At 40.5% G+C, this 21823-nt stretch overlaps 1 protein-coding gene across 1 annotated transcript in view; it reads right to left on the bottom strand.

Moving 5' to 3' along the window:
* Positions 1 to 21823, bottom strand: part of MED13L (mediator complex subunit 13 like) — a 418263-nt gene that overhangs the window by 364712 nt on the left and 31728 nt on the right. The window contains exon 2 of the mRNA XM_019539346.1: positions 16209 to 16446. Coding sequence (XP_019394891.1) covers positions 16209 to 16446 — 238 coding nt within the window. The remainder of the gene's footprint in view (positions 1 to 16208; positions 16447 to 21823) is intronic.

The following is a 21823-nucleotide window of genomic DNA, read 5'->3' on the forward strand; positions in this document are numbered from 1 at the left end:
GACATGCCACCCCTAGATTTCTGAGCACACAGCAGAGCATGAGGTTACAGCCAAGCAGAACCAGTTCCAGGCAGAAGCCGCCTCCATGGTCCAGCAATTGCAGAACCTGGAGTGGGAAGGAGCATCGTGCCACCATGGCCATCAAGATGAGGTTCAGCAGCAGTGGCAAGGAGTTTCATCCTCCTACTGTTTTCTCTAAAATGTCACGGTGGAACACTAGTATGCTGCTTCCCAAACCCAACAACATAGAAACCAAAAAGGGTCACTCGCTCTTCTTATCCTGTATACAAACCTGTGATCACATTATATGATTACAAAACTAAAGACTATAGTCAGATCTTCGGAAAATGAGATGAATAAACATAACAGAGCCTATTTAACAAATGCAATAACCACATTGCTTTAGAAAGATGTCAAAATATAAGGCTTTAACAAGACAAAATAAAAGGACAGAAAAACAAGTGAACTATGTAATGGAAAAAATTGTCATTCAAAGGAAAAATTCTATAAGAACATTTCAAATGGGTCTTCTTGCTGTATTTCACTTTTATAATATACTGTCACACATGAGTCACTAAAAGGACATTAATTATTATTTACGTTGAATTAGGAAAATCTGAATGAATATGCATTCCAAGATAACTGTCTACTTTTAAGGATTAACTTAAAGCAGCAAAGCTGTGTCTTTGTTCAGAGGATGACTCAGTACATGAAAATACAGACATCGATAACAAATTCTGTTAATGCAGATTTCACTAGAAGCGAACGTTGATTTACTTTACACAGTTAAGTGAGTTCATTTCACAGAAAAAAGGATTCCCTGAAGCAAAAAGCATTAACTACTGTAGATATTGCCCAATGCACAGCAAAAAAATAAAATAAATTTTACTGATTAGATTTCATTTCCCCCCCCAAGCAACACTTTTAAAAATACAATCTTTTAATGATTGTTTAATTTTCATGCAACTAGAATATAAATCCTTTACATTCTGTTCAGCTGCAAACTCAGTATGTTTCATTTTTCATGGGGAAAAAAAAAACTAATTATGTGGTTCAGCGAGTTGCCTGTGGTAATGCATCGATTTTATTTACATTCAAGAGTTGGACTTCAGCTTGGTCTCAACATTCTAGTTAATTCCAAGCACTTTTTGCTTAATAGTTCTCTCAAATGTATTAGCAGTACTTCTTTCTAGCTTTAATTGAAAAGATTCTCAAGCTATTACGATCTTGCCCTGAATTTACAATTCATGTTTATTGCTTAACAAATTCATGCTACTGTATCCTTTTAAATTATGCTCCATTAAAGTATATAATTATCCATTAATTCTAATCGTATTAAAATAACTATGCTGAAGTATTATTTAGACAATCCAATGGAACTATTACAGTATTATACATACAGAAATTTATTCCTCACCCGCACTCCCCCCAAACAAGACAGAAAAATAGTAGGTAATATACTTTTTGTGCAACTAGTAAAACTTTTTAGATATCCACGATTCTTGAGTAATTATCCATTAAAACAAGGCCTATTCAAAGAGAAGCGAGGAAAGATCATGTTAAGGGAATCTGGTGTCAAGCATGATTTTTAGCCTCTATAAATATCACTTATGACTAATATCTTTCCTTCTGAAATTTCTCCCCTAATTGTACCACCAATTGCACTTGTTTTACTAGCCAAAAAAAAAAAAAAAAAAAAAAAAAACCAACAAAATTGAACAGCACAATACTAAAAAGATCACAGCACCTTACATACCTTATGTAAGAACAAATATTAAAGCATCTGACAAGTTCTACAACTTGCGGGGGAAAATTTAAAATATTTAAATGGATTTTTAAGACAGCATTAACTAGAAGACATTGCCATTAGACTAATTAACAGGTCTCATAATTTAGTCTGTTGAGGAGACTTACATTTTCTGTTAATATGAAGAACAAAAATATTGAACTATGTAAAAGCCAGAAACAAAACCCTAGTGGTGTCTCGCTCCAAAATCAGATGAATTCATTTAAACAAATCATACATTGACTGCATGTAACCTAAAACCAGTTGTAAAGTGGAAAGAAAGAAAAACAAAATAAAACAAAAAGACTTATTTAAAGGAAAAACAAAACAAAATGAAGACATCTTGCCCAGACATAATAAAGCTCTTGTCAATTTCATGTGTGTAAAAGAAGTTGGCACTTTCCCATGAAGCAATTTCTTAATCCCAAACAAGAACACAATAGCCTCATTTAATATGCCTTCTTTTTAGAAAGTTTATTTTGTCTAATCCAAACCTTAACTGGCAATCATTAGACACCAATTAATAAGTTGCAGACTGCAAGGGTCACAGAACAATTTTGCAAGTTAATTACATTAGATTTTTCTTTTTAAATAAAAATAAAATCTAAAAATTTCAAAGCTACTGAAATAACTAAATGATCTGAAGAATTAAGAAAATAAATCACTTAATTTCTCATAATAAGTAATCTGCAAGCATACAGACTTTTCCGTAGATAATGACATTCCAGGACTGATTTATGTAGCTTTATCCACTGAATCTACTTGTTACTTGTCCTCTCATGATTCAAAACCTCTAAATTATTATTTTCAGATGCATGTTAATAATTTACATAAGAGTTTAAACACTGCCTTACTGTTTGGTCTTCCTAGCTTCTTTTTAAACACTGAAAAGCTTAATAAGAATTTTAAAGAAAGACCGAAAAATTCAGTTTCAGCACACATCACATTTCGGCATTTGCATTACATCTTTTATTCCTCCTTGGTAACCTGCTTTTCAATAAATCTGCTGGTTTCATTCTAGATATTGAAGCATAATCACTAATTTTCATTATATGGGAAATGTATTAACCTTCTACATTTAAAAAAATATATATATTTTTAAAGGCAAAACATGTTTTCTGAACAAGCCCACCAAACCTAGAAGAGAAGAGATTCACTCCAAGAGTTATTGGTGGCAAATTGGGATGCAGCTTTTTGACACTAACCACCCCTATGGTCTTTCACTCTCAGTATTTTTTTCATAGAATTAAAGGCTAAAAATTCTCTAGCGTTCATTATTAAAACCTTTCCACCCAGGCATTGTTTCATACACTTTAAAATAAAAAAGCCTGAAGCATTCAATATTTTTGATACACTGTTACCCCAAGGAGCTAAAACGCACACTGAAAATTTTCATGTTCTCCCACAAGAGTCTTCTCAATCCCTCACAGTTCTGATGCATTAAAGTGCCTTGTGGAGTACCCTGAAGATGACTGTATATACTTGCATACCCCATGCACCTTCACCTCCCAGTCAGACATCAAAAAAAACCAACAAAACAAAACAAAACAGTGTATCATCTTAAGTGGGGAAGTAAATTTTTCTTTGCTGGAAAAGAAGCAGGGTGGAATACAGCAAGTGGACTCTGGGCGCATCTACCCAAGACGCTGATTGTGCAGTAGCATCACATGGCAAAAACTGTGTTGAGATGCGACTGCATAGCAGCATCACTTAAGGCATTCGCCATTGCTACTGCACAGTAACTTCATTTACTGCACATTTATTTAGTACTTGCTTATACAAGTATTAAATGAACGTACAGTAACCACTGCGCAGTAGTGCACCCTGTAGATGCACCCACTGTAACACATCATTCCCAAATCAGCTGTCACTTCTCCCCAGAGGTGCAAAAAGCAGAGGTAGTCTGGTGTCAACCCTCTAGCAGCCACCAGTGAAGCTGCAGCTTTTGGCTGAAGAACAAGTCACTGAGCCAGCTGAGGGCATGAGAGCTGCTGCATGCAGTCTGTCAGTACCTTGATGAAGCTTATGGTGTAGAAACAACACTATCATTTATGTAAGAAATATTTACATTAAGGAATAAACAGTTTTACTGCTGCTTTTGCAAGGATCAGGGGTGTAGCCTTTTTGCTGTCCTACCACACCCGGAAGTTCCTGCTGCCTCACCCAGACTGTCTCCTTGGCTGTCACACATCCTAGACATTTTGTGTTTCCAGGAAAACTTACTTTGTCACACAGTCAGCCATGACTATGGAGAATTATACTGCCTTCCAAAAACCACGGTGTGTGGTATGAAAATATGTGGTATGTATTTGGTGGTATGTAGAATGAGAGAAAATACGGTGTTTAGGATCTGGCTGGAAAGTACAGGCAAATCCTAACCAACCTCTACAGACTCCCAAACAGAAGTCGCACAGAATTTAGGCTATTAGGCTGCTTATAGATGTGGAAAGCAAACAAACAAACCAACCACCCCAAAAATGGCACTTTAAACTCCACACACCACCCCCCACCCCAGCCGAATCCAGAGCATGACTGAAAGAGGCATGGCATTAATTGGACCTGGCTTGCCCAAAATCTGTGTAGACTGGACACTTCAGTGGGACTTTTTTGATGCTTTTATCCAACAGCTCATTGAATCAGCTTTAAATAGAAGTGCCAAAAAGCCCCACTGAAGCGTGCAATCTATACAGACATGGGCTGCCTCTTCCAGTAAAGCGTGTCCTCCCCTGTCAGCAGCCCGCCCTAAAGTTACACAGTTATTCTAATTGGCCCTGCTCAGTGATTGCAACCACTTAACTGCCTCCCCTTTCCGTCAGAGAATATTCCTAGGCACCTGAACTTGGGCTCCTGGGCACACACAAAAGGAATCCAGACCAGTCTATATTATCTAGACTATACTACCTATGCAAGAGCTCTTCTGTTTAACTACAAGGATGCACCACCGCTAAAGAAAAAAATGGAGGAGTTCCAGTACAAGGCAGAGGTACTCTGAAGCATGTAAGGTTGCTCCTGAACTGAAGAAGGCTTATAGCCTCATTACCAAAGGACTATGATGGGGCAATTAGCTCCGCTTCTCAGCACACGTGAAACAAGTGCATTATGTCAACATGCTGTTGGCTTCCCCCATAAACCAAGCAGTGTAGACAGTGCTCCAGTCATGCGAGCTATCCCACCAACTCTCTGTTATTCCAATCACATCATAGTTCTCTGTCTGCGCAAGGCCTTCCAATTCTTCCTGCTTCCTTTCCAGGCTCTACGCATTTGTGTACAAGCACCTAAGGTAACCAGTCAATTGCCCTGACTTCTCAGCAAGAATGAGAACACCTCCCCTGCTGCCCCCTACTGCTTACTCTTTCTTCAGGTCACCCACTTTCCCATTTATCCAGTGATGGTAACATTGAATCAACAATTGATAGATCTGTGATAACTGGTAACTGTATAATGAAAAAAAAAAAAACCTCTCGATTCCCCTCCCCCCCCATATTCCCGTGGGAAGGTTAACTGTGGAATGAACTAATGTTTTGTAATGAACGCATGGTGCATACACTACTTATGACATCTCAAATGGCACAGCACAGGAGTAGCTTCCTACTCCTTCCTAAGAGTAGTGTGATTTTGTATATGGGGATATGTCAAGTTTAATTTTGCAACTCTGTGGACTCATTGTCACTGAAATATTGTAAAGTTCCACTCAACATATTACTGCACTTTTCAAATTCACATAGGGAGCTGAAACTTTGGAAAATACTCTCCAAACTGAAGTTATGATTCATGTCAATTTGCTAAAGGTTATTAACATTTCAAAGGACATTGCTATAAGACCCAAAATAATTTATTCCAGTTAAAATATATGTTTAGGGGTAGAGAGCTCACCTATGGCTATCAACACCTTTATTTTACACAGTTTGTGTGTAGTTATCTCATGTATTTTGAGAGATGGAACCATGGTTTAATCTTGTTTAAGAGTAATTGTGTTATAATGGACTTTTCTGACACAACTGTATTTTTAGTGAAGATATATTCTCTAGCATAAAATGAAATACAAGAACTTTTCTTATGAGATCTACAGATTTTCCTTTATAGACATGAGCTAGATTGTATTTTATGCCTTTGCTATTGTTTCTCTTGGTGAGAGAGTTGGTAGGTGGAGTGGATTTTAATCCACAGAAAAACGACACACCAGACACGCTTGCAGAACTAGTCATATCCTCCTTGAAAGGAATGACTCACCAGAAACCAGACTGATGCATTCTCACTGTAGCTAAACTTGGATGACAGTTCCCTGTTTGGCAGCACATCCCTTCTGTGAAAGGCGTTGTCTACACTTGTATAATTCAGATTTCCCACAGTTGTACTAACAGTGCAGCTCCAACATGAGTGAGAGCACTAGTGTCAACTGTCAATTTGCAGTACCATAGTGCCTAACTTTGCTGCTCAGGCCAGGTTTGGATTATATGCTGCTTCTGAATAATAGCAGACCCACTGTTGTTAGAACCGGTTTAACCAAATTACCCTGTAATTAAAAACTTGCTGATAAGTTTTAATGGTGCTCAAGAAAAGAAAATCCAGCTCATTCCGATTTACTAAGAGAGCTAAAACGTTTTGCAAAAAAACTGTCTTCTACGTCCTCTAGTATCCAGACGTAATTTTGAATATACAGATGCACATCTCATGAATGCTATTACTGAAACTGCTATTTTTACTGTGGTCCTAGAACAGAACCATACTAGCAACTAGCAAGTTCTTTTTTTACCTGGCTTTGTGCATCATGATTTGATATGTAATGTTGGAAAGATGTACATTTTAATTAGAAGAGTGTCCTTGCTCGTTTTTGTGAGGTTCAAATTTGATCTGGAACAGAGTTTTTATTTCAGTGGGTATCTCTTTATACTGGAAAGTACCACTTCCCCTCTCTCATCCTGTCACGCTTGGTAAATTCATAGAATCATAGAAATTAAGCACTAGAAGGAACCTTGAATGATCATCAAGTCCAAACCCCCTGCTCTAGGCAGAAATACTGCCAAGATCAAATGATCCCAAGCAGGTGTCTGTCTAGTCTCCTCTTGAAGACTTCCAAAGCTGGAGACTGCACCACCTCCTTGGGAAGTCTATTCCAGATTACAGTCACCCTTATACCATAAACAAGTTCTTCCTTACATCCAACCAGAAACCATCCTCCAACAGTTTATGGTCATTGTTCCTTGTCCTCCCCTGGGGTGCCCTAGCGAACAATCTCTCTCCCAGCTCCTGATATTCACCCCTTACATACTTATATAAGGCAACCAAGTCCCTCTCCTCAGTCTCCTCTTCCCCGAGCTGACCAGTCCCAGATGCTTTAGTCTTTCCTCATAAGGTTTATCCTCCAGGTCCTTAATCATTCTTGTGGCCCTTCTCTGGACCCTTGCAAGATTCTTCACGCCTTTTTTTCCAAGCGGAACATCTAGAAATGGACACAGTACTCCAGCTGGGGTCTCACCAGAGCCAAGCAGAGAGGAAGTATCACTTCCTTAGCCTTGCTCACAATGCATCAGCTAATACCTCCCAGTATGCTATTAACTCTGTTGACTACAGTGTTGGACTGGTGCTTCATGTTCATCCTGGGGTTAACCATAACCCCGAGGTCCCTTTCAGCCATTATGCTACCCAAGACAAAAAAAAAAAAAAAATCAGCTTTTATCTTTAACCAAATCAACAGTTGATAGATCTGTGATAGCTGGTAACTGTATAATGAAAAAGAAGAGATCTCTTGATTCCCCCCCGCCCCATATTTAAAGATAACAAGTGGTATAAATAGGTCATAGATAAGAGCTGTCCATTAGTAGAATGCACAGCATGCAAAAAATACATTGGGTAGGGCAGCGTTTCCCAACCAGTGTGCCACAGCACCACAGTGTGCTGTCAGGTGTGCTGCAGTATTTTGGACTGGAGCTATGCCCTCTCCCTGGATGGAGCCATGCCCCCTGCCCACTGCTGCTGCAGACACAGACAAACAGGAAACATGGCTCCAGCCCAAAACGCCACCCAGCTGGCCATGCACCACTCCCCCGGTCAGCATCCAGCTAGTCACACCCCACACCCCCGCTCTGCGTCCAGTGTGCTGCCTTGGTGCTTTTTTATTTAGGTAAGTGTGCCGTAGGGCGAAAAAGGTTGGGAAACACTGGTGTAGAGTAGGGTCACCACCCTACAGCCTATGAAACAGATCAAATTCAGCCCTGTCAGACCAACCTGGTAACCTTCAATGACCAAGTCACAAAATCCTTAGACGCAGGGGTAGCAGTGGACACAGTCTTTCTGGACTTTAAGACGGCCTTCAACAGGGTCTCTCACCCCATTCTCATTAAAAAACTGGGGGACTGCAGCGTTCACACCTACACAGTCAAATGGGTCATTAACTGGCTGGAGGACTGCACCCAGAGAGTGATGGTGGATGGCTCTTATTTGACCTGGAGGGATGTGGGCAGTGGGGTCCCCCCAGGGCTCAATCCTCGGGCTCGCACTGTTCAACAGCTTCATCAGAAACTTGGACACGGGGGTAAAAAGTGCCTTGTTCAAATTCACAGACTACACTAAGAATTGGGGGAAGTGGGCACGCTAGAAGGGAAGAATAGGCTACAAGTCGGACCTTGACAGGTTACGGAGGTGGGCGGATGAGAATAGGATGGGATTCAACACTGACAAGTGCAAGGTGCTGCACCTGGGGACAAAGAACCAGCACCATACCTACAGGCTGGGGAACTCTCTCGTCAGTGCAGAGGCAGAAAAGGATCTTGGAGTCATCACTGATGCCAAGATGAACATGGGCCAGCAGTGTGGGGATGCAGTCTGAAAGGCCAACCGTACCCTGTCATGAATCCACACATGCATCTCAAGCAGGTCCAGGGAGGTGATCCTCCCCCTCTATGCAGCACTGGTCAGGCTGCAGTTGGAGTACTGCGCCCAGTTCTGGGCACCGCACTTCAAGAGGGATGTGGACTACATGGAGAGGGTCCAGAGGAGGGCCACCCGCATGATCGGGGGCAGCAGGGAAGGCCCTACAAGGAAAGGCTAAGGGACCTGAACCTGTTCAGCCTCCGCAAGAGAAGGCTGAGGGGGGATCTAGTGGCCATTTACAAACTAGTCAGAGGGGACCAGCAGGCATCGGGGGAGTCCCTGTTCCCCCGAGCGCTACCAGGAGTGACCAGGAATAACGGTCACAAGCTGGCAGAGGGTAGATCTAGGCTAGATATCAGGAGATGCTACTTCACTGTCAGGGCGGCTAGGATCTGGAACCAACTTCCAAGAGAAGTGGTGCTCGCTTCTACCTTGGGGGTCTTTAAAAGAAGGCTGGATGAACACCTTGCTGGGGTCGTCTGACCCCCATACTCTTTCCTGCCATGGCAGGGGGTCGGACTTGATGATCTGCTCAGGTCCCTTCCTACCCTACCAAGTATGAAACATAGTAGAAGGAAATGACAGAGGCAGGGGACACTTTCTTTACCTTGTGTTTCTCTTCTGTATGCCCCCGAACCCTTGTGTAGAATCCAGCAAATGTTCGCCCTGTCATCCCTGCTCTTCCAAGGTCTATTCTCCCATGCTTATACTGCAGCCTATGCTTACCCTCACCACCAAAATTGGATGTACCCACCACTGTCAGTAACAGAAACCAGGAGCACCTGGTAGCAATTGTAAGTGGAAGCAATAGTAGGAAGGCATGAGCGCAGCCTTTAACTCAGGGCTGAGAGAACTATGGCACTATGGAGGAGAATGGTGGCCTACAGCTGCAGGCTGGTCACACGCAGCAGCCCGCTGCTTTTATATGCTGCTGACCCCTGGTGCATAGTAACAGTACAGCAATATAAAATTATATTTGGGCACAAATTGCATCCTAGAGTCCTACTGCAAATCTGTATCTGAACAAAGCAAACCAGAACAAAACAAAACTCAATACTGGGTGATAGCAGTAAAATAATGTTTCCTCTCCATTCCACTTCCTCTGCAGGGAGTAAATTCCAAGATGTTATTTTTTGTGAAATGTGGCAGCTGTAACATACTTGCCAACATGTTCAGGCTATAACATGAATATGCAGCATTTGTCCTTAGAAGACTAACACTTTCACAAATCACTGCATCTTAATAGTTTGCATTAAAGCAAAACTCTGAAAATGCTCATTGTGAACTCTACCCCATTTCCTAAAGTAAGCAGGAGGTAGCATGCACTTATGAACTGTGCTACAGATGGCAAATAAATAAGCTGAATATGGTCTTCGACATGCTTCGTAAGTTTCTCAAGGACTGCAGCGCACTTGCCAAGTTTTCCAGGCAGTAGTAGTTCATTATGCTCCTGAGATATCTGCCAGTTGCTGAAAAGCAATTATTAAGGTCTTACCTCAGCACACTTTTTTTTTTTTTAAAGGAAAAATTAACAATCAATTTGAAAGTGGCAACAATTCTGATATACAAAACGGAATGAAAGAGTACTCTTAAACACTGGACCATCTTCCTTTGAAAGATACAAGATAATGTGAAAAAAATTAGCTCACTTTTATCCTATTAACTTTTTTATTTTCATGCCACTAGGCCATTATTCTTTCCCATTTTATGGTCTAATTTTGTACGTATTTAAAATAGCCAATTTCCTAGTTTCAGACAATACACTTCAGTATGAAAACTTCTTTATCTGACAAACTTCACATTTAAACTGCCCACCATATGCTGGAAAAGAAGTCCGGGACATTGTGAACATCTTTATTGTACGAGGAGCACAAAAAGTTAAGGCTGAAAAGCAAAAGAGCTGACAATACATTTACACACTGAGCTTCCACGAAATCATGAAAGCTGAAATGCTTCAGCCAAGCTATATTCTTCTATCCAGGTGAGCAGTTTCAAAAGTATAGGACTTGTGATCCTGAATTCATTAGGTGCTCATGAAAATCTGCATAGCTGCCTACATAAACTTAAGGACCAAATTTTAAAACTTTTTAATATATTAAAAAATTGTTCCAAGTATACAAACAGGTCCACAATAATTCTGTTAGTCTACCAGGCCCCAAAAATTTAATAAAAAGGAAACTTTAGACCCCGATATTAAAACATGTGTAAATCCCACTGGATTCAGTGACTACTCATAAATCATTAATTTAAGTATTTACAAAACAGGATTTTAATTTTCAATAATTTTGTTTAACAGAAGAGGTGCCTATTGCAGTATTGGGATTTAAAACAAAAAAAAATTCTTTAATTCCATACATTGTAACCTTTATGCAATGTATGTAGCACATAGCAACAAAACTAGCTTCAGTGCATAACCTCAACCTGATTACCTTAAGATGCAGTTTTAAATATTTAGATAAACTTGATATACAAGTATTCTACCCTCTCTTAAAATGAAGTCATATGTGGGTTTTTTATTTTTATTTTTTTAAACCCTAGGTATTTACATTAGACAAAATATACCATCCTGCCAATAAAAACTCTTTTCTCAGAGCCTAGACTGAACCAATGGTCAGCTTTGCACTTAGTTCCTTTATACTTTCAGTGTTACTGCCTTTCAGATGAAATGTATAAAACGGACCCCTCAGTAATTAAAAGGCCTCAAGGAATTTCTCAGGAGTATAAGATGCTTCTTGTTTCAATTAAATCCAGGGGATTATATTTTATCTACATTCTCCTGTAGTTTCAATTAGAGTCTTTGGCTTTTGTCTTAAACAAATTTATAGTTCTATTGTGTGCCTTTAAACAGCTGCAGCACTCCACTCCAGACCCCCTTTCTATAATGGACATAATTATTGTTGCTAGATAAACTGAGCAGTCACTTTTGGATCCATATAGGTAATAGGTCTACTACAACAGCAATATACTGTGAAGTCAAAACAGTATAAATATAATTAAATACAATTAATAGCTAACCTGTTTGCGTTATATTAAAAGGACATTAAATCCTTAATTCCATGCCACTTAGAAAGAAAAAGATCCTAAAAATGTTGATGGTTGTGACTTCTCAGATTCTTGCTGCTTCTCAGTTAACTAATGCTTAGTACTTCTTTCCCTCGCCTCTGGGTCTCCTTTCTCCCAACTTCCGTCTCCATGCATCTTGTATCTGCCTCACCCTGGGTTTTTTTTTTACATTTCCCTTCCCTTCTCTACCACAACAATTTTGCCTGTTCACACTGTTTCAGAGACTTCCTTTTTCTTTGTGAGAAGCCCTTAGCAGTATATAGAATGATTGCTCAACGTGACTGTGCTTGTGCTCCAGCACGGTAGCACTTTTCTAGTAGCACTGGCAGCAGTAAAATGAACCTGACACTGCTCAGACAATTTAAGTCAGCATAATGCTACTGCTGTGGGCACTCAAAAGAAAAAGTGTCACTGTACAGCAGTGGTCTCCAACCTGTTTAAGTAGGAGATCACCTTTGGCATTTAAAAGCAACCCAAAATCTACCATGCACAGCCACCATCCTCCCTCCCCCATGCCCAGCAGGTACGTCTGTGGGAAAGGAAGGGAGGGTCAGATTGAAGTGGAGAAAGAAAAAATTATTTGGGGGTATGCATCCCCAGCAGGTAACCCACCCGGCCAGGGCCCCACTCAACTTACCCCTGCTCCTGCCTCTGCAGCACTGTCCCTCACCATGGGGGCCTTGATCTAGCCCCTGCCCCTTCCCTCTCCATGAACTGACCTGCTGGGCTGTGACACACGCAGGCATGCACATGGGCACTCAGCCCCCCACCCCAGCCTCGGATCAACTCCAAGAGGCTTCAAGATCTACCACAAGAGGCTCCAAGATCCACTGGTTCGTGACCACTGCTGTACAGAATTTACAGCTAGAATACATCATATTTATTGGCATACCACATGCACCTTTTTCTCCAAAACTTCACTATTAAAAATCAGGGTGCATGTCTTAAGAGGAGGGACTGGTTTTCACACTGGTATGTCAGCAGGGGGCTGTGCTGGGCACTGGCTCTCACTGGGCTGAACCCTTCAGCTGCAGGACCAGAGCAGAGTCCAGTGGCCAGCATTACTGCCCCTGCCCCGCTGCAGAGACAACAGAGGGTGTAATTGCTGGTAGTGGACGGGTCGAGGTTGACCTGGGAGGGTGCAGGCAGCAGAGTCCCCCAGGGCTCGGTCCTTGGGCCAGTGCTGTTCAACTTCTTCATTAGCGACCTGGACAAGGGTGTGGAGAGCACCCTGTTCAAGTTTGCTGATTACACCAAGCTCTGGGGTAAAGTGAATGCATTGGCAGGCAGGGACCGCATCCAGGCAGACCTGGATAGGTTGGAGAAGTGGGCAGATCTGAACAGGATGCAGTTCAACAAGGACAAATGCAGGGTGCTTTACCTGGGGAGAGGGAACCAGCATTATGGTTATAGGTTAGGGGCTGACCCTCTCGGCAGCACAGAGGCAAAGAGGGATCTTGGAGTCAGGATCGACTCCAGGATGAATACGAGTCACCAATGCGATGAAGCAATAGGCAGAGCCAACCGCACCCTGTCATACATCAACAGGGGCAACACTAACAGGTCCAGAGAGGTCTTGCTCCCCCTCTATGTGGCTCTGATCAGGCCGCAGCTGAAGTACTGTGTCCAGTTCTAGGCACCCCACAAGAGGGACGTGGAGAACCTGGAGAGGGTCCACAGGAGGCTACTCGTATGGTTGAGGGCCTCTGTGGCCAGCCCTATAAGGAGAGGCTGAGGGACCTGAATCTCTTCAGTCTCCACAAGAGGAGACTGAGGGGGGATCTTGTGGCTGCCTGCAACCTTATCCGGGGCCACCAGCAGGGACTAGGGGAAAGTCTGTTCACCAGGGCCCCCCTTGGAGTCACCAGAAACAATGGCCACAAGCTGAGGGAAGATAGGTTTAGGTTAGATATTAGAAAGAACTACTTCACTATAAGGGTGGCCAGAGCCTGGAATAGGCTTCCCAGAGAGGTGGTGCTCTCACCTTCCCTGGAGATTTTCAAGAGAAGACTGGATAGGCACCTGGCTGGGGTCTTATGACCTCTGCCACCCCCAGTGCTCCTTCCTGCCCATGGCAGGGGGTCAGACTAGATGATCCATCTAGGTCCCTTCCCACTCATTGATTCTATACTCACAGCAACTGCCAGTTGGGCTCCCTACAGAACAGAGGCAACTGAGGGATGATGACAGGACTCTGCTCCTGCTCCATGCGGCTGAAGTGTTCAGCCCAAGGTGATCTGGTGCCAAGGCAGCCAAGACTGAAAAAAATCTTTTTTTCCTTCATTCCACCTTCCCAAAACAAGATGCACATCTTATTCTGAACTGTGTGAATAAATATTGCACTTATTTTTTTGAATTGTCCTGCTCAGGTGCTTCATAACAATGCCAGATATCACAGAATTGTCTTGATCCTGTGCAAAATTTAAACCACAACATGATGCTCTTTTCAATTTGATATAAATAAATAATTTCAAGCTATAGCAAACTAATGTAATTTTTCAGTGAGCTTAATGTCTCAATTTATTATTCTCTCTGGATGCAGTAAGTAATATAATGTTGATACCTGAATTGTGTGTAAATAGGCTACATCCTTTTAGAAAAAAACTGGAACTAAGCTACAATTTCTTTCTAATAAAAAGATCACTTAAACACTTAAGTTGTACACTGCATTTGAAATACTAAATTAACTACATTTCATAAGGGGAAAAGCATACATTATAGAAGCTTAGCTGAATAAGTAGGAATGTCACAAGTGCCTTCACTTAGAACAGGTGCCTCATAAAAAATTAACATCAGTGCAATAGCTTGATGCAGTACTTCTGAGCCATCTCTTTAATTATACATGAACGCATTGCTACCTGCATAAAACAGACCTAGAGATGCACAGAAACCATCTCAGTTCTGAGATTTCACAGGTTACATTGCCAAGTAAACAATCTGGTACTCAAAAACATAAATTTTGTAAAAACTGGAAGATGACAATCGTGGTGTATTTAAGCAGGATAAAGTGAGAATAGCACATCAATATACAATGAGAAACATCCAAAAATTATATGGAGAAAAAAAAAAAAAATGAATACAGTGGCATTTATCTGAACTAGTGTGCAAGATTTATTACCCTGTAGTCGCTCTGGTAGTAAAGACTACAAATAAAGAAGCTTATGATCCAAGCCAATGAGTTGACCTTGGTTTTGGTTTCTTACTGTATGTTTTTGATTCCACAGTGATCTGGAAATCCTGCAAGCAAGGCTTATGGTGTTAGGTAGCTGAGCAGCCTGAGAACATCAACAGAACAGTTTATAAGTGGTGTAACTGACAGTATTTATTAAGGGAAATTACGTCTGTACAGAGTAACAGTCCATTTTTAAGTGAAAAAGGGATCTATAACACAATGACTAAAACAGGAGAAAGCCACAATACAGAAAGGTTTGAATCAATGGACAACAATAAGGAGAAACTAAAAGGAAGTATAAGGGTGTGCAAGAACATGAAAGTGCCTCTTTATAGCTAAGCTAGAAATTTGAATCATATAAACTTCCACTGAAATTATAGAATACATAGGTATCAACTATATTACCAAAGACATTAGATTTCCATTCTTTGACAGCACATAAATGCAACAAACCAAAAATATGGGAAGAGTCAAAACAGACGCAAAACTTGAAAACACACCTTATGGTGCCATAGTCCAAAAAAAACATGGATGCAAATGAACTTCCAAGCCTTGTAAACAGTCTCTTGTAATATGAAGTACTGAAATAAAAAACCACTCCTCCACTCAGGCTGCAGAAGTACATCCAGTTTGCAACTGAAAGGGCATGTTATTCCTATCTGCAAGCTCTGCAACCTAGATGTGGGAATTAAACATTATACTGGGTTCCAATTTGGGTATGTTCTTCAAGAAGGGAAATCTGATCTTATTTCAATTTTTTTGAGAGGCATACACTCAGAACCACCCAACAATCATTAAGTTGCATAACAGCTTATATAACTGTGATGTTATCCTTGTTACCATTGTGCTACCTCTCCCTTTCCTCTCTCCCTTTTCAAATCGAACTCACTTGTTACAGCTTGTTTCCTTTTAGGCTCTTATCCTGTAACAAGATCTGCATGGCCAATTCTCTTATACCGCAGAATCCCACAGTTTTAAGCGTGGCATTGTGGGCACTAGTTGACTGTCTATGGTAACTGACTCCACTCTCCCCCCGCCATTCAGATAGCTTCTAATTACTGGATTTTTCAATTATGTACATTAGTACATATTCTAATTATACAAGGAAGTCCAGTTTTCCACCAAAATTTAAAATCAACAATGGAAATCACAAGCAACCTAAGACCATTTTAATTCTGTTTTGCAGGGTTTTTTGTAACCCATGCAAAAGATTTCAAACACCTCTTCAGAGCTTAAATGCATATAGACTGTTACAACATTAACTGAAGCAGTTGAAATCTTTCACAGTAGAGTCAGTTTTACAAAAGAAGAACTTACTGTGCAGTTCACGATGTATCACATCTACTAGGTTTGGTTCATCTCCCCACCAGAAAATCCACAGTTCTTTACAATCCGGTTTGACATCACGACGCCACACGCACAGCAAATTGGCCTGCAAGCAGCGGATGAAGCTGAGCAGAATTGGATCATCCTGGGCTGGGGCTGAGATAATAGGACCACAGTCCCCATGACCTTCAAAATTGTATCTACGCCATTTGATGCCCGTGAGTTCAGCCTGAAAAGGGGAAAGAAAGTTAAAACCATTAGGTCATTTTATTTTAAAACTAGTAAATAATCATTGTTTTGTATTATTGCCTCACTGAGTACTCAGTCACTGTGGCCGAACACTTCTATAGCATTCTCTCCCTTGGTTCTAAAAGAACAAGGAAAAAAAAAAACCCCAGACATTTTGGAAAAAATGCGAAGGAAAGAGTTTTACCCTTAAACTTAATTGTTTCAAAACAACCAGCTTCTTATAACTTCGAGTTGATTCACTGCACTTTTTAAAATATTTATTATTATCTATTATAACACTATCCAGAGGTCCCAAAAGGACTGTTGCCTACTGTGTGAAGTGCTGTACAAGACAGCAGCCCCGTCCCAATGATTTTAAGGGTGAATGCTCCGCACACATATAATATGAAGCAACCCTGAGGATCACACTCCACCCTGAACTACACAATCAGTCCTCGCTGTCTGTAGTACCTTGGTATTCAGCACACGCAAAGCACAAAAAGAAAGCAACTAAGGAGCAGACCAATTCGTAGAATGGCTTCACTGGAGAGAGATCTGTCCTGCTCTATCTGTCTTATGCTTCGCCCACAATGTGAGCAGTAGACCTAAGTAGTGGGGAACAGAAGGACCACTTGCTGCCTTCTGAACACTGCCATCTTAATTCAGGTAAATAAACTGTAGGAAAGGGTGGACCAGGAGGAAAGTTTAGTCTCAGGACAGAATGCTCAAGCAAGTTTCTAGGGGACAAGAGAGAACTGTACTGCTGCAAGAGGCAAATCTGGAAAGGTTTTAATATAATCCGTTAAGGTGTTATGCCTACAGAGTGAGCTAGGAGCAGGCATAAATAGCAGTGAAGACACCCTTAAAGTCACAAAACTGGAAAATGTATCCAACAGGAAGGAAACATGCCAACAAGGAATATAGTGAAAAAAAAACTGGTATAGCCTCTAGTATAATTTCACATATTATGGTTTGTTTCCACCCCCATAACACACATCCACTTAATTTGGGGTAACACAAGGAACAGTCGTAACCAATTAATTAGTAATACCAGGTAAATATAAAAATGCTAAATCACCACATCACCTGGCTAGCCAGGCACGTTTGTTATTTATCAATCACCACGATGAGTCTTAAAAAGGAGGATAGAATAATGGCTTCACAGATTTGAGTAGAAGTTTTTTCTACACCAAAAGGGCAGCCCAGGAAAAAGGGGAGAGTTGTTTAAAGGTAAATACTGACTAGTGGATTATAGAAACTGTCACCTTTGCTCTTCTAGTATTCCCAACTTAAACAGTAATTACATTCCTAAGGAAGTTAAACATGGTGAGGTTAACTTGCAAGAGTTTTAAAACAATGAAGGCAAGAGGCCTGTGACTGATGCAGTAGCCAAGGGAGAGCAAACAGAGACTCAAAGGTGTTGATGTGTTCAGACTGTTCACAACTGCATTTTGGAACAAATTGAGAACAAGTCTGCAGTAATCAAGGCCAGAAAGGAGGAAAAAGGCAGTAGTCAAAACATGAAATTAGTTTTTCAACAAGAGTTACAACTATGCTAACAGAAAACAAAAAAGGAATGATTTCACAGATGTCATGCAAAAAGAAGTAGAAAGATGTAGAGGTCTGAAAACTGTGGGCCTAGAGAAAGGGCAGAACTAAAAGATGACATCAAGTTTAAGGCCCCTTATTTCCGGGAGGACAGCAGTTCTGCCTAGAATGATACAGAAAAGAGAGAAAACAGATCAAGAGTTCAGTTTTCATGACACTGAGTTGAAAACTGATGATGGGATTTCTGCAGACAGATGACAGAAAGGCTGACATGCTAGATCGGAGGACGGAATATCTAGCTTTGTAAGTATAGAGTTAAGTAGTCAAACTCGGATCAAAAACACACACACACACACACACACACACACAGAAAGGTAAAAATCAGGAAGTCACAGAACTTAGGGAGTTGCCTTATGGAAAGGCAAGAGGGCCAAAAAAATATATAGAACCCCTCCTTGCTACCCCCCCATCCACAAGTTAGCCCAAAACCCCAGAAACCAAAAAAGGGACAATTTTCAACAAGTATGGAACAGTCAGTTACAGCAAAAAGTTTCAGGAAGTTATGAAAAATTAGATTCGTTATTGAGATTTGAGCAAAGGGATCATTAGGCACTGGTGGGAACAATTTTAAGTGGCATACAGAACATGAAAATCAGATTGCAGACAGAAATGGAGAAAGGCAATGCAAGACAGCAGCTGTCCAAAACACATTTAAGGAGTTCTGAAAATAATGAGGCTTGCAATGAAATAAACTTAAAAAAAAGGTGGGGTTGGGGAAAGAAGAGAAGAGATGAGGTGCGTCTACATGTACTATTAATGTGCATCAATAAACTCTGGCACAATATTGTTGTTCCCAGCGCACCATTTGAACATGCACCTAGGACTGCAGCACGCTGAGCCAGGTCAGAGCAGCCCTGACTTGCAAGGGGCCCAGGGGGTCAGCCTGCCTGTCTGGGGCTGCTCCAAACCAACTCAATATGCTATGGAGGGGCAGGCTGGGGCATGAGGATAGTTCAACGCAGGGCTAGCCAGCAGGTAGCATGCCACAACCAGCTGGATCAGCATCTACACATGCTTTGCTACACAGTAAAAAACTCTCTAGCAGGATAGTACTTGTAGTTACAGGTTTTAACCTGTTGCAGAGTTTATTAGTTTACTGCAACTTAGTAGGGCTGCATGAGTAGACACCGAGACATTTACTGCCGTGCTAATGAGGCAGCTCCACAGTAAATGTCTTATGCAGATGCACCCACAGAGAAGGAAACAAAAGGTAGCAAAAAGATGGCTATGTTGCAAGTAATGGACTTAAAGAAGGGCCACTTGGTTAAGATGGAAAAAATGGACAAAGTGTAAAAGCGCAGGAGCACGGTCACAGAAGTTCCAAAGATGCCCAGCAACTTGAGAACAAGAACTGAAAGCAGTGGATGGTACAAAGCTGAGAGGCATGATCTCTTAATAGAAAAAAAAAAAAGGGGGGGGGGGGCAGGAATGGAATCACATGTGGCACAGACAGAAGAGTCATTCAACAGTACGGTCCTAGTCTCCAGTTAAGTTTTCCGGACTTAGTCAGGTCAGTTATTGGATGCAAATTTCTTTTTTTGCAACAGTTACACCAGCAAAAAGTGACAGTATCCTTTAGCTAAAACAGCTTATTTTGCTCTGGAAGACCAAAAAACTATGACAGCTAAAGAACTTTTTCCCTGTCTACATTTGCAGGGTTTACTAAAAACGTAACAATACCAGAAAACCTTTACGGCAAAAATCAAAACCAAGACCAAGACCTAGAAGAGAGAGAAAAGGTAAAGGAAACCACGATCTTAACTGTGGTAGCTCCTGCTGGCACTAAAACCAGAGGTTCCTGGTGACAGGATCTTGCCCCTTTGCTCAGAGTTAGACCACCTGCCTGCCACATTTGAGATCAAGAAAGAATTTTACCTCATGGTCAGACCAACATGAACGATGGGAAGGGGCAGCATGGTACTCTTTCTTGTATCTCTCATGTTCATTTTAACAATATTAGAGCATTACCCAATATTACGGCATTACCCAAAAATCACCAAGAACCTACAACAGGTAAAGCAGAGAGATGGGGATGTTCTCAATGTGCCTTGTAGTTTTTTGACAAAGTTGTTGGGCAGTTTTAGGAATAGGTTAGACAAGCACTTGTACAGGTTGGTTTGGACAGGGATGCTCCTGCCTTGGGGAGGGGGTTGTACTAGATCAGTGGTCTCCAAACTTTTTTGATTGCGCACCCCTATCAGTAAAAAATTTTTGAGCACGCACCCCCAATATATGTATATTTATATTCACGCACCCCATCAGTAAAAAAATTGAGCACACACCCCCAATATATGTATATTTATTTAAATATACATATAAATAGAAGTTCTAATATTTTCTTTCCGCACCCCAATGGATCATCTTGCGCGCACCCCACTTTGGAGACCACTATACTAGATGACCTCCTGAGGTCCCTTCCAGCCCTAGTTTTCGATTAATCTGTGAAGGAGGAGGGAGCTAACAATAAAAGAGCAGGGACAAGCAATAGATGTTCAAGCTATGTCTTTTTAATGAACTTGCACTATATTTTGTGAAATATTTTCCAGTACTACCAAAGCTTCCAATTACAAAATGTAGGGTCAATGGAAGAAGCAATGAAAAATTCAAGCATTCTACATTTTTGGTTTCAGTTCATTTCATCAGTTCTTCTTACTCACAAAAATAAAGTTTCAAGTAACTTTAAAATATTATATTTCTACTATTCCTCCACAAATACCAAATAATATCTGGTGGCTGTTACTGAGGTAAATCAGTATTATGCAAGATCAGATTACTAGACACCCTGCTCAAATTATGTTAAAAAAGTGTAAATAGGTAACTGCTTCATATAAAAAGTACAAAAATAAGGAAAAGGATTAGTGGAAAACAAAAAACCAGCAATCTTGTTCTAGTAGCATAAAAAGCAGATGTGCATACTGGGACTAATGAGTTTTGTTGGCTTTAAAAACAATTACAAGGGAACAGAACTAAACTAAATTGGCATTCATCACAGTTTCTTTAAAATGCTAGATTCTTTTAACCTGTTACAAGTAAATTTACCATAGTTTGAGTTTAATTAGGATGTATACATAAACATGAATACTACTACCACTTTTATGCATTACAGTTGCAGCAAAGGCACATCCTTACAGATCTTTGAATATAATTTAATATAAAGACACAACATGAGAAGATGCTTTGTTTTATTTAAATATGCAATGGAGGTTGAATTAACCAAGTCTCAATATGAGCATCCAGTGTCAACCTTCAGTTGGGCTATCACTTAATATATTTACATATATGAAACAGGGTGGTTTCACTTCTGTGTTCAACTGAACATTTTTTTTGGTATTTAGTTTCTGATAAAAAAACCAAACAAATGTAAAAATAAAAGCACATTTAAATTTTTAAAAGTAAGCTACAGGCTCAGGCATTTATAGTTAAGTATTAGCTGATTAAAAGATTATATTAGAAGTATTCATTGGTTTAGTGCCTTAAACTGCTGCACTGAGAATGCAATATTTTTCAAAGTGATGCTTACATTAATACTTTTAGGGATATATTTTATGTACATAAATATTATTAAAATAGTAATAATAAATGAGGCACTATTAATATTTCACCATGGTCTTAATATACACACAAGAATGCTTATTATATTACAGAAGGCATAGTGCCGAGTAATATTTGAAATTTATTATAGGAAGCTTTTTTAAAAATAAAAATCTCTTCATAAAAAATAAGCCTTTCGGTGTCTTCAAGGAGAAGCCTGTAGTGGTGATAAATAGGTG

Source organism: Crocodylus porosus, unplaced genomic scaffold (assembly GCF_001723895.1).
Source record: "Crocodylus porosus isolate Cpor-Errol unplaced genomic scaffold, CroPor_comp1, whole genome shotgun sequence".
NCBI classification, from domain to species: domain Eukaryota; kingdom Metazoa; phylum Chordata; order Crocodylia; family Crocodylidae; genus Crocodylus; species Crocodylus porosus.